The 14070-nt window shown below is 43.5% G+C and overlaps 1 protein-coding gene across 1 annotated transcript in view; it reads left to right on the top strand.

The window, feature by feature from the left end:
- Nucleotides 1–652: 652 nt before the first annotated feature.
- The window catches only part of PTAR1 (protein prenyltransferase alpha subunit repeat containing 1), a 38079-nt gene continuing 24661 nt past the window's right edge, over nucleotides 653–14070 (top strand). Inside the window, exons 1-3 of the mRNA XM_019554750.1 lie at nucleotides 653–693; nucleotides 2132–2301; nucleotides 10202–10268. Of these exons, the coding sequence (XP_019410295.1) occupies nucleotides 653–693; nucleotides 2132–2301; nucleotides 10202–10268 (278 nt within the window). The remainder of the gene's footprint in view (nucleotides 694–2131; nucleotides 2302–10201; nucleotides 10269–14070) is intronic.

Raw genomic sequence — 14070 nt, 5'->3', positions numbered from 1 at the left:
CTGCCCGCCACTCTCCACGCCTCCCAGACAAGCTGTAGCACTGTCTCTTGCCCCACCCCAGTTGGGAAGTGCCTGCCCCAGCACCACTCCCTCCCTCAGCATGGGGGGCGTTGATCTGCTTCCCCCATGTCCCTTCTTTCCCCCCTCCCCTTCCACCACAACAGATTTACCAGCTGGACACAGCTCTCCAAGCTGGGCTATGCTCTTCACTGCCTGTATGCTGCATTGTGGCTGCACGCATGCACGAGCATTTATCAGCCAAATTATCAGCCACATCAGACCGATTTCTAATACACTCAATTTTCTTTATATTGGTGTGGATCCGATATCGGACCAATGTATCAGTGCAACTTTACTACCTGTCCTATGTGCGTGGGGGAGGTAAGCGGGGGAAGGTGTGCTGGGCCACCTGTGCAGCGGGAAAACCCTGGGGGAGGGACCGCCCACATAGTGAGCTGCCTTCAGTCAATGACCAGCACCTTATGCAGCCCCCGGGACTGTGGCCTGTTCAGCACGTGGCCCCCAGCTTCCTGGAAATTGGCTGTTCTTCAGTAAATTATGATAGGTACCTTTCCTGTGCATGCACTAATGGAAAAAAATAAGGGGAGTTTGGAAGAGAGATGAAGATATCCCTTTGAAAACAAAGATAAAAATGGAATCTTTCACTCATGCTGTTGTGAGTACTAGTTTTCTGTAGGTTTGGTTGGAGCCTGTGATGCACGTGGGTCTCTTGTTAAGTGACAAACTAGTCAGGATGATTCCCTGGAGGAAAACACATCTCCCACTTCTGTTTCCTTTTGGTTGCTTTTCCAAGGAAGTGGGAGCCTTGTAGCCTTGGATATTGCTAACAGCACAAGAGGAAAAAGTCTATTTTCATTCTGCCTGACCTTTGCTTTCATAAGGAACTTTTCCCCTTGCTGTCCCTCATGGATTGCTATAAGGCCAGTTTGGTGACCTCAAGTGTCCGGACAGCCAGTGTGGTCCCATCCTCTCACAGGGGAATCCTTAGGCCTTAAGTCATTGCGGAAATTATCAGTTGTTAAATCATTTAGGTTAAATTACAGTCTGACGATCTTCAAAAAATATGAAAAACAGGCATGTGATCTTGGCAGCTAAGGAAATGGACGGCTGACTTGTCAATTAGTAAAAATTGTCTGTATACATTTGTATTATCTCCAGGGATGCATTTTTTTTAAAGACAGTTATGTCATTGTGCTCAGAATTTGCTAAAATATTCTGGACTTTCCAATGACAAAGAATTGGGAACTAATATACATTTCTAGCTTGCCCCAATGGCTTTTTTATCTAAAAATTAGAAGCCGTTTTATATATTTTATTAGAATATATTTTTAAATGCATCAAAATTTTAAAAATACAAGTTTTTCCCATGCAAATCCATGCTTGTAATCAGGAAAAGGCATATTGAAGTGAGATGTCTGGGATGTTTCCAGCTGTAAGTTCTTACATCTGAAGTTCACTAAGAGCCAAGTAGGTAGGTCAGCATTGACAGGCATAGAACTGACTGACCCAGCATAATGTTCAACCTTGTTTCCTTGGTGGGCTGCATGGGCAGTGCCTGGTCCAGCTGCATGTCAGATCTAGCCAGTGGCCCTGATCTGGTGCCCAGGGCCCCATCTGGCCATATGGAAGGAGGTAGGGGGCAGTGTGGGCCCAATCCAGCTGCATGGGGGGAAACAGGCATGGCCCAGCCCTGATTCAGCCATGGTTGGGGAGGGGAGCATGGCCTGGCCCCCAGCCCATCTGTGCAGAGAGAACAGGGCATGGCCCAGCCCCATTTTAACTATGTGGGGCGAAGGGGGTCTGGGCTAGCCCCAATCTGGGTTGTGTTGGAGAGGGGGCATGGGAGTCTGATATTGGGGGAGAGTGGCAGCCCCCACTGCCAAATTTCTTGACCTGTGGGGAGCCCCGTGGGCCAGATGGGTGCTTCTGGGGATACGGCAGTGCACCATTTGGCCCACAGGCTGGAGGTTGAGCACCCGTGGACTAACAGGAGGAAAAAGAAAGTATACTGAGCAAAATGGGAGGAATTAGCAGACTGTTTAAGAATGGGAATTTGTGAAAGCACTGAATAAATTAACTAATTATGTTATTTGTGTTTTTTACATTTTAGAGATGAAATTGGATTAATCCCCTGTCCTGAAGCAAGGTATAACCGGAGCCCCATAGTGCTGGTACAGAACAAACTTGGTGTGGAGAGCTGGTGCGTCAAGTTCCTTTTGCCATATGTCCATAACAAGCTCCTCCACTATAGACAAAGAAAACAATGGCTCAACAAAGACGGTAAGTACTTGATTGAATAAATTCCTATCTGATTCCTAGTGTGTAGTTTTTTTTTATTATCAATTGTGAAATACCACAGACATTTTAAGAAATACTGTGTTGGGAAGACTACCCAATGCTGTATTGGAACAGCTTCATGGCAGAGCGAATGGACCTATTGTACAAGCTAAATCTACAGTTTCTTCTACCCAAGTTGAAACTCCAATTCATTTTTCTTTTTCCTAAGCTAGCAGTGATGTAAAGAATGAAACAAGTAATTTTACTAACTTAGGAGAAATGTTACTGTTTTTGGAGACAATTCTATCTAGCTCTTCTTGATCAGAAGTATAGTCATGGTGCTACGTGGCTCTGAGATAGAAAAGGCGCACAAGATTTTCAAGGCTCAGAGGATTACATGGGGAAGTATTATTTGTACAAACAGCTTGATATTGTACAGTTCCTATTAACTCATTTTTGTAGGCGTTTAAAGATATTGTTGACTTTGGTTTCTGCATTCCTTTTTTTATCAAAAGATAGTAAATGTATAAATTAGGAGAGATATGTTGGTATAAAATGGACACATCTTTTTTTACTGAGCAAAAATCACTTGACTGTTTCTCTGTAAAACAGAGTTGTGTTTGGTGTAAGATACAGCTCGAAGGTTAGATCCATCTTAGCACATGGAATTTCTCATTGTTCTACTGGACTTTCATAGACTTCACTCTCTGAAAAAACTTAAGTGTTTCTCTTACATGGACTGAAAAGCATGCTGGCCGGATGGGTACAGTGTTTGGGATGTTACAACTACAAATAATTTGTGTTGTGAAGTGTGTAAAAGCCTGTAAAGCTGTAGAATCATAATATCATGTTCACTTGAATCTAATATGAGGCTTTTTTCCCCCATTCAACGTGAGGGGAGGGAGCCTTTTGTCTTACAATCAAGTATAAGTTGGGGGGGCAGGGTGAGAGGAGGAAGAGAGGCTGCTGCTCTGACTGCAACCCTGAGCCCAGGACTGGAGTTGGAACCACAGTCACTGCCCCCTCTTACCACCTGCCCCCCTTCCCTCCTGCTCCTGCAGCCTCTGCTCCCCACCACTGCTTACCTTCCCCTTGCAGCTCTGGCTCCTGCTGGGGCCTCACTCCAGCTGGGAGCACAGAGCATGTGCTGCCAGCAACCACAGCCTGACCACACAGCGGCCACAGCAGTGGTGGCCACAGCTCCAGAAAAGCTGCTGTGTGGCCAGGCTGGGCTGGAGGCATCACATGATTCATATTCCTTGTCCAGGGCTGGAGCAGGCCCCCAGCAGGAGCTGGAGCTGCAAGAGAAAAGTAATCAACAGTGGGGGAGGAAAGAACTAGGTCAGGCATTATGGGGAGAACAAGTGCCATGGGCACCACAGGGACATGCAGGAGCGGGGGCAAGTGGCAGAGGAAGCCAAGCAGGGTTGGCAAGCACTAAGTGGGGGGGAACGGACAGGTGGAAGGGGTATAATTAGGGGATAGGCAGCAGGGGGTGCAGGCAACGGGAGTAGGTGTGGGGCATGTGCAGTCATTGGGTAAAGGGGTCAGGCAGCCAGGGAGGCAAGGGCAGGGGGAGGCAGCAAGGGACAGAGGTCAGGCCACTCGACTCCCTTGCTGTTTGCCCTACTACGACCTCCCCTCTTGCCACTGCTTGCTCCAGCGCAATGCCGGGGAAGAATGAATTTAAGATAGCCTTCCAAACATTAGATTCTAGACATGTAAGATGTATAATAAATTTGTAAATGTCTATGTCTAGAATTAATTATTGGGGGGTCATCGTAAATTCAGAGTCGTCTTGGATTTGGGGAAATGTGGCAATTTAACAGAATGTGAATGGAATGGGAAAGAGATTTGTGTTGAAAATGTTTTGTTACATTTGGTTGGGTATCTCGGGCCTGGCGCTGCCCCTGCATGCCAGGCTTGGGCTCTGGGGCCCAGTGCAACACCTACCCAGCCCTGCACACTGGATTGGCCACCTTATCCAGCACGCAGGACCTGAGGCTCCCTATAGGTCCAGAAGTTTGGCAGTAGGGAAGCGGTGCCACTGCCCTCCACCTTTCCCCACCCCCCTGCCAAATTTCCAGACCTGTGAGGAGCCTCATGGGCTGGATGACACAGTACCATGGTCTAGATCTGGTTCATGGGCCAGGGCTTGAGCATCCTTGGTCTAGAACATATGTAGGCAGAATGCACAGGTCCTCAAACAGTTACTTGTAAAGAAAGCCTATAAAACCAAAGTTTCATTCTTGGCAAATTCATAGAATCATAGAATCAGTGAGTTGGAAGGGACCTAGACAGATCATCTAGTCCGACCCCCTGCCATGTTTCATCATGAGGAGAAGTGGATGATGGAGTCTGGTGGAGCATTCACCAAGCAGTACCATCAACAGCCCACTGCCCTCACAGTTCAGATTCCTAAATAAACTAGCACATGCCTCATTTTTTCTTTCATTTATCTGGAATAAAGGTGGATTGTTTCAACAAGATTTAATTCAACCTATAATGCATTGAAGGCCCTGTGTGTTTTTTTTGATATATTAAAAACACAGTTCTACACGTAAGAGTACAAAACATCTTCTCCTTGAGGCAGTACCAAGAATTGAGAATCAAGCCAAACAGTATCCCATCCCACTCCCCGTCAACTGTCTTTGGCACATTTTTTTTTCTTACAAAGCCTGGAAAACATAGATGTGCTTTGCAGTGTATCCTTATTAGTAATGATTTGAAGTGTTTGAAATCAAATGTCACACTGTCAGCTCCTTCTCTGTCCTGCAGGATTGCAGCTGTGGCTCTGTTATGTTTGCATGCACACACACGCAAGCACATGCACACACACAGACCTTTCATGTAGGTAGGTTCAGAGACATTTAGAAATTTAAAGGTCAAGACTGCTACCTTTACATAATGCTGGGCAACTACTAGGAAGCTAATCCAAATCCTAGAATGCTGGTGGTGTACTCTTAATTAGATATACCACTTAATAAGTGAGCTGCCTCATTTTTCCCCAGCTTGCATTTCCAGGTGAATTTTGGGTTTGGCTGCAAGTAGGGTTTACTTAGGTAAAAAAAAGCAGGTCTGCTACCTAGCCCTGACATTTCCCCAGGTTAACATATTTCACTTTAGTTTAACCAATTGAGGTCCATGCTAAGCTCCCCAGGATTTATGTCTGCCATAAAGGTGGTATAGTCAAGCTGAATGCCATCAATCTCCTATTGGCATGCTCACCCCTTTTGAAGTGTCAGCTCTCCCAAGAGTTTTTTTTTTTTCTATGGGTTTTGGATACTAGGAAGGAAGATTATTGCACCTTTTGGGAGGTAAGCATATTGAAGTTAGAGGAGGATATCCACTAGGGCCATTTCACTTGGTCTCAGCATGGGAGACCTGAACTATTTCAGGTACTCCAGTCCACCACAACAGACCCTTGCAGGCAGAACTGTATTTTGTGAACAGTGGTCTGAAATACCAGAGATATGAGTGTGGATGTTTTTTCCTTGTCTGGATGTTTTTTCCTTGTCTCTGGACTGAGGGAGTCATCCTTCAAAACAGTAAGTTTTGCCACTGTCTGGTGCAGGTACAGCTCTAGGGCAGAGGCATTTGCTGGTTGCAGACAGTGTACTGGTGCCTGTCACAACCTGTGACATGTGCAGAGAGATGAGACAGTGCTGAGGTGCTTTGGAATTGTTTTGCCACAACTCTATATATGCTTAACCAGAAATATAAAAGACGCAGGGTCGTCCAAGTCAAGTAATGATTTCATAAGCAAATGTCAGAAACCTCCTCAAAAGAGGCCAGCAGTCATCCTGTCTCTAAGGAAGGCAGGTTCATTTTCTTTCATTAGGGCCCCAATTTCTCCCCAACCAGAATTAGGTCATTGCTGTTGGATAACTGCAGCCCTGGTACTGACATCCAGCTCAAGTGGCAGATTATTTCCCAGAATTAACCCTCTTCTAAACAGCCAGTCTGGTGTAGTACAGTTACAATGAGATTCTTGGGATGAGGGAAAGATATTTACCTCTGTTTCTGGCAAATGGACTTTCACAAAGAGACATCTGCTCTTGTTTCTGATCTTGGGATTATGCTTGCTTCAGTTGCCTTAAAATAGGAGCTGGAGGACAGGGTTGTTTGGGTCGCTAGGAGAGGCAGAGGCTGTCGACACAGGTCTGCATGCCTACAACATTATTCTGACTTCTTGTGACAAAATACTGAAAATCTAGAGCAGGCAGAAAGCTGGAAGTATTTTGTGTAGTGGTAGATGACCAGTTGCTTTTTGTTAGACAAAGTCTCAAGGAATTCCCAAATCATGTCACATCATTATGTGATTTGCATATGCAAAGTGCCCTTTTCTGGTTATATAAATTTTGTATTTGTCCATTCTGGTGACCTTTGAAAATTTACCCCAAACAGCCTATCTCTATATTTTCAAATTGTTTCTTTGTTGAAGCTAATTTTAGCTTTTTACACCATAAAACTCCTCTTTTTAAAAGCAGCCACAGCCACCAGTAGGATGTTATTGTTGCAAAGGGTAATACTACCACTGTTTTTTGCTAACCTGGTTGGTCAGGTTTTGGGGTAAGCAAAACTGAAATAGCAAGCCCTGTAACTAAGGGCCCCTCAACATGTGCAGGCAGGATGGGATCTAATGCACAATCCACACAATCACACCCTCTGCCATGCCACACCTGCATCAAATCCCATCATGGTTTTTTTGCAAATCAGATCCCATCATGCCTTATTGCTGGGCTCCACCTGCATGGCCAGAAGCAAGCTCATGCAGCTGGGAACCCCCCTCAGCTGCTCTTCATGCCCCCACAGCTGAGAGATCACATGAGCTGCAGTCTTCCAGCTGCGGGGGTGCATGGGGCCCCCCACAGCTGGGAGCCCTGTTAGCTGGGAGCTCCCAGGCTTAAGGATGCACATGGGCCTCTCCAATGGGGAGCTCTAATCAGCTGATGGGGCTCCCAGTCACAGGGGTCCCCCGCCACAAGTTCAGTTAACAGTGTGATAGGAAGCAGCTACAATGAGCTACAGTAGCTTATTTCTTTTTAACACACCATTAATTGATTGAACGCGTAGCCAGGTGGCCACTTAAGGTGTTATTATCTGGTTAAGTGTGATGTGTAGATGTGGCCTAGTAAAGGTTCCAGCCACACATTATATATATTATGCAATAACATGCTTAATCCCACAGTACATTTAGAACAGCCCCCATGTACAAAGTAATTATGACACCATAAAAATGACAGTCCAGCTATAAAAGAGCCAGTTTGCTACAAAGTTAGTGCTTGAAAATATGTAACAACTTTATAGCTGGTTTCTAATTAAATTTATTTTGAATGTGTGGCAGGGCTCAAATGTTTAATCTGACATCTGATTTTTTGCATAATTCCATGGACTTCAATAGGACTATTCAGGCACTTAAACACTTTGGTGGACCAGGTGTAGGTGAATTGGTTTCAAATATGCTAGGTTCAGGGGGTTTTTGTTCAAGTGTTATGTATATATGGGTGCTGCTACCTGAATTTGAAGTATCAGTAAAGCACCACAGTGTGTCTTGCATCAGGCATTTAGACAGAGGCCTTTAGGCAACACTGGAGCCTCAGGGGATTAATTTCACTTTTTTCTGGCAGAAATCCTAGTTGAAGGATGCATCTGACCACTCTAGCACCTCTTTCTGCCATTGGGGATCAGTGTGTCTTATGGTTCCATATAGTCAGCTGATTGTCAATTTCTGATTGTCCAGTCACCTCAATTAAACCAACCGTGGATTTAGCTCAGTGTAGACTCCCCTCTTTTTTCCCCCCTCTCCTCTTCCAGCTCTTTTCTTAAAACACATTGTGGTCCAATGCCTCTCCTTTCTGGAGATGCAATTAACTGAAAAACTTCTGTTTTGTAGGCAAATCACCCTGGTGTACAACCTATTGAGTATTTTGAATGTAGGGTGAACAGTAGGAAATCTAAACTAGCAGTCTTGGCAACAGAAACGGTGATAATTATGCCTAGTTTGTCAGAGATTTTCCTCCCCCTAATTCAGCTCATTAAGTCAGCCTGTAAATGTAAGGAATTGTGGCTGTAAGAGAAGATTAACCAAGCTGATCTTGTGACTTCTGGAAGCAGGGGTTAAGGAAACAAACCCCAGATACTGCGTATTGTCTCTGTTTTACAAGGAGATGCACAGAACACTAAGCTTTTTTATCTTGATAGGCCTCAGACTAATTGATTAGTGCAGCAGAGTGCAGGGGGAAGAGGAGAGACAAGGCTGGAATGGAATTACTCTTCTCTTGTCAGCCACCCACATAGCTCTCCCTAATTTTATGATATCATTAAATATATATACATCTGATCTGCAGTTTTTAGAGGGAATGAGGCAAACAAATATTTATAGATGCTTCTGTTTATTGCTTATTTTGTGAATTAGTCATAATAGCTAAATCTGTGGAGAGGCAGCCTGTTCAGAATACATTAAAAGTATCTTCTGTTACATAGCTGTGCATCTAATTAAATGAATTAATGTGCAGTATTCTCTGCTCTTAATTCATAATTATTGTAGTTTTTTTCCCTTTCACAGATAGAATTGTTATAGTATTTGCAGTTACATAAAACTGAACAGCTAAAAAGAGTCACTGTCTGTGGCTCACAGATCTTGTAACAACAGAGTCCTTCTGCAATAGCTGTGATAGTTTTAAGATCTCATTTCCATTTTTTGTGAAGAATTCTGTGTGTCTTTACACAGTTTTCAATCACTAAATGGACTAGCATGATTACAAAACTTTACATTTTTTAATCATAGTCATATAGCTGGAAGTAGCTTATGATTTGCAAATGACACCAATTTGAATGGAATTACAGACATTCTGGCAAGCAGGGCTTGGATCCAGAATAACCTGCATAAACTGGAAAGGTGGTCTGCAGTCAATCAGATGATATTCAGCAAGGACAAGTGCAAAGTTCCATACTTGGATTACACTGTCCTAGCACTGTCCAGTATTACACTGGACCCTAAGCTGAATATGAGCCAAATAAAAGCCAACAACATATTAGGTTGTATTAGCAGGAGTGTCACTGGCAAATCAAGGGAAATGATTCTTCCTCTCATTTCAGCACTTGTAACATCTTACCTGAAGGGCTGTGTCCAATTCTGGGCCCCACACTTCAAGATAGATATGGCCAGATTGGAAAGGGTCCAGCAGAGAGTGGCAAAAAATATTAGAAGCCTGGGAAGCATGACTTGCAAGGAAAGGCTGAAAGAACTAGGATAATTTAGTCTGGGGAAAAGAAGACTTGGGAGGCATGGATATGATAATAGTCTTCAAATACCTGAAGAGCAATTATAGAGAGGGATAGAAATAGCCTTCTTTCTATGACTCTAGGAAATAGGACAAGAAGCAAAGACCTCCTCAAACTGCAGCAGATGAAAAATAGGTTGGGGATTAGGAAGAACATTCTGACTCTGAGGTTGGTTAAGCACTGGAACAGACTACCTACAGAACTTGTGGAATCTCCATCCCTGGAAATTTTCAGGAGCAGGTTAGAGACACTTGGCTGGGATTGTTTAGTTAGGGCTGATCCTGCCTGGAGCAGGGGACTGGATTAAGTGACCTTCAGGAGGTCCTTGCAGCCCTGCTTTCCTATGATCCTATAATGTAGTACATAGATACTAGTGTACCCTAGTTTAAGAAGTTGCATTATGCAGAGAGAGGGAGCTTTAATTTACATTCCCCCATTTGTGCCAGCACTTTGTAATAGAAATGAAGAGTATCTCCAAGAGATGCATCTCCATTTAAGAACACGCGTCATGGAGAAGAGACTTTGAGGAGGTTTGGGGTCTGAGAGGACACAAAGGGAAGAAATGCTGAAGTTTTAGCACTGTTAATCTTTGATGGATTTTTTTTCAATCTTTTAGAACTGATAGATGTCACATGTACGCTGCTGCTGCTAAATCCAGACTTCACCACTGCATGGAACGTCAGGTATGTCACACTCAGCAAATGACTTCAGAAAGAGCTTGGCCAGCTGCCTTCAGACTGAGTCAGCCATAAGCTTTGTTTTAAGTGGGATTTAACAACACAGCAACAGCTTTTTGGATAAGATGTGCTGAAACAATATTTGGAACCTCTTCTATTCTGATGTCCCTTGTAGCTAATGTGTCACATTTCACACACTTTTTTTTTCAAATGCAAATGGAGGGTTATTCCACTCTTTTTGTAAAGAGATCTTGGATAAAGAAGTTATTTTATGGAAGGACTGTAGTTGCTGCTTCCACCCATCTATTGGTCAGCACGTTTACCTTGGTTTAAATTCCTGTAAAATTCCATCTCTGTCTGCTAGGATTTTCATTCTGAGCCCCTGCGTTATACGAGGTTACCTTTGAAAAGTAACTTCATTATATGAGAGATGTTTCTTTGTTTACAGTGAATGAAGCTGATTGTAGCTGGCAAAAGCCTTATCAATAGGTGGCTTTTCTTCTGTATAATAGATGAATAAGGGGAATTAAATATTTAGATTTTGTATTACCTGGGGCCTGGAGTGTCCCTTTTGCCAAGACATCATGTTTAATCAGCATTTTGTTCATTCTCCCTGGCATCAGATAAATCAGAGTTTCCTTTTGCACTAAAGAGCATTTCAAAACTAACTTACCTTATGGGATAATTTAGAAAGCACTGAGCAGTCTGTCTTAAATCCTAACCTGCTGCAGATGTGAGGAAAAGAGTTAATAGAATACAGATATATCTCCTTCTTCCCAAGCCACTGGGGGAAGAAAGGAACAAAGCAGTCCCAAAATATAATAATAGTGCTTAAGACTTTTGTAGTGCTCTACATGAAAATCAGTAAGTACACTTAAGGAAATGGAGACAAGCCGTATGTATGGTGAATTAGTCTCAGGCTCTGAACTGAATACTTTGGCTCCTCTCCTTTCCTGTATAACAAAGGACTCGCCTACTGAATTAGACTAATGATTTGTTTAAATGATCCATCTAGCCTCATATCCTATCTCCAACAGTAGCTAATACTAGGCACTTCCAAGGAAGCTGTCAAATCCTTATTAATGGTCAATTAAAGAATAACTTGCCTATAAGAGAAATTTTTGCTAGGTGTCAAAGTGGGTAGTGAATTTCTTAAGAGATATTACAGCTGATGTAACCATGGAAGTTATCTGTGTAAATGACTAACCTGCCTTTATTTAGTTCTGCTGGACTTTTATTTTATTTTTCCAAAATCTAGGTCTTTATAACATTTTGTGGCCGAGTTAAATGCATCAGTTTATTCAGAAGAAAAAAGCAGCTTTCTTTTTATCTGTTAAGATAGCCTGTTGCCTTTTTAATTAGGTGTTTCTTTGTTCCAGCATTAGAGGGTGCCCAGTTGACCTTCGCTGTTGTAATTGGCTTAAAGTTACCTCTGCCAGGATTGTGCATCTTGATCATTTTGAGCCTCTGGTAGTTCACTCACTAGCACAGTAACAGTACAGCTCATCTGAGTTAAATATCAACAATTCATGTTCTGCCATTTAGATATCCCCCAAATTGAAGGGAGACCTCTGGGACTGGCTTTGATCCCAGACATCTCTGCAGATCCTTCAGTCCACATGGGAATCTACATGCCATATCCTCAGTCACAACAGTGTAGCCCTGCTTCCCCAGTATGTGTGAAGAGGAAACAGGAATCAGCTTCCTTGCTCCTGATGGTGAAGCTGTTCTTTACATTTCCCTAAGTAAAGAGACTGAAGCTAATCTCAGGTCTTGCACAGAGTGCTTTAGTGGGAGTAGTCTCTTCCTGCCCTTCCCCCTACCTCTCACCCCCCTTGAAGGATAGCTGGAGGGGTTTCTAACTAAAAATGCAGCTCTATGTCTGGGTAGATTAAAGTGCTTACAAATACAGGTTTTCTGCTGTTCAGAGGGCTTCGTGCAGTAGGAAGAATGAAGAAATCAGTCCATTAATACTGTATTTCTAGTGAGTAACTATCAGATCCAGATAAAGCAAGCTCCATTTTTTTCTGTCTATAGTGTATTTATCAAGGTTTCTGCTGCAAACCGATTCTTTGAAGTATCATTCATGTATGAAAAGGGAAGTAGAGGTCATAAAAGGTTGACTCTATCGTGAGAAAAATGTATCTTTGAGTATCCTTGAAATGATAAAATTGATGGGGCATTTAAGTTGAAAAATAGCTTGTGATCCTGTTCAGTAGCATTATTGCGTCTCAACTTCTCAGGAGTTGCTTTCAGTAATGTTCACTGTCACTGTGCTGCTGCTGCTTAGTTGAACCCATTTTTTCTAATAGCAATACATCTCCTGTCTGTCCATCCTCATCACCTTATATTTTAACTGCTTGAAAGCTAAAAGGGTTTGCAAGTGCAGTCTGTTAAGACCATTTTATTTTGAGTCACAAATACAATTCAGATAAATGCTTTGGCAATAAGGATTGTACATTCCTTCCTGTAGTGTAATCTGTGTGGTGGTTCCTAAATCTAAATACAGAAATGGTCATATTCCTATAAACTCTGAAACAAACTGGAAATAAATTATGTTCTTATACTCTTAAACAGTTATGAAAGATTTAGAGCAGTGGTGCTCAACCTGTACCATGTGGACAGGATCTGGTCTATGGAGCCATGTCATTCAGCCCAGGGGACTCACCATGGGTGCAGAAATTTGGCAGTGGGGGAGTAGTAACAACATAAATTCCCATAGTTCCCAGGACCACAGCAATTAGCACTGCCACTGATCCCCCACCACCAAATTTCCAGACCCATATGAAGCCCAAATAGCATAACTGAGGGAGGATGACCAGGGCAGCAGTCCCAGGTGCTGCCTTTGGAGGTTAGGGGTGCAAAATTAACCACCACTATAGCAGTGCCTGACCACATTGCTGCCATGATCATGGTGGTAGCCAGTATTGCCCTATTGCCTTGCAGCTTCCCCACATGTGGAGCTGCCCTGTTATACCTCGAGGAAGATGTGCTGTCCAGCTGACATGGCCCCGCATGCCTGATATGAAAGAGAAACACAAGAGAAGACAGAGTGGAGCAGTAGAGCAGTTATCAGTCAGAAAAGGTGGATAAGCCACAAAAATAAAACACCAAGAGAAGTGCACAGCTGAGCACACCAGAAAATGAAACCTCCCTCTGACTATGTTTGTTAGTGATCAAAGATCTGGGGGGCCTGAGAGAGGAAAAGATTGGATCTGGGTTTTTCAGCTATAGTTGAGTAGTACAGCAGCAGTTAACTTTATCAGAAAGGTAAGCACTAGTTTAATTTTCTAGCCAGGCCAGAGTGTACTTTGCTATAAAATAAATTACAGTTTGATTATGTGCTGCTACGCCAATGCACAACTTGTTCTTAATTTTAGGAGAGAGATGGCTTCTCTTTAACAGCTTGTGGCAGAAAGCCACTTTGGTTTCTCCCCAAAATCTCTGCCCTGCGACAGTGTGATCAAGATGGATTCACACCTCAGCCTGTCTCTTTAGGTAACCTGAGCTGGCTGCATTCCTGAGGGAGGGGGGAAACCTGCTCCATCTGCCTACATGCCTGGCATCAGTTACCTGGGTGAGGGGTTTCTACCTGGTGAGCTGGAATCTGCCGGGTGACAGATGATGTATTTCAAATTAGTTGGCTGATAGCCAACTGGGGCTGACCTCCACTGGACCAGGTGAATGAGGTCACGGGGGCTATATAAGTTAGGACGGGCTAGGAAGCAGACTCTTCGGCCATGAGGTGAAGCAGCAGCCATGCGGGGGACACAGAGAAGCCTTACCATCTGAAACTAGCTCTCTCACC

Source organism: Crocodylus porosus, unplaced genomic scaffold (assembly GCF_001723895.1).
Source record: "Crocodylus porosus isolate Cpor-Errol unplaced genomic scaffold, CroPor_comp1, whole genome shotgun sequence".
Lineage (NCBI taxonomy): Eukaryota > Metazoa > Chordata > Crocodylia > Crocodylidae > Crocodylus > Crocodylus porosus.
Note: the sequence above shows the minus strand (reverse complement) of the source record. Positions and strands in the feature narration are given on the sequence as shown.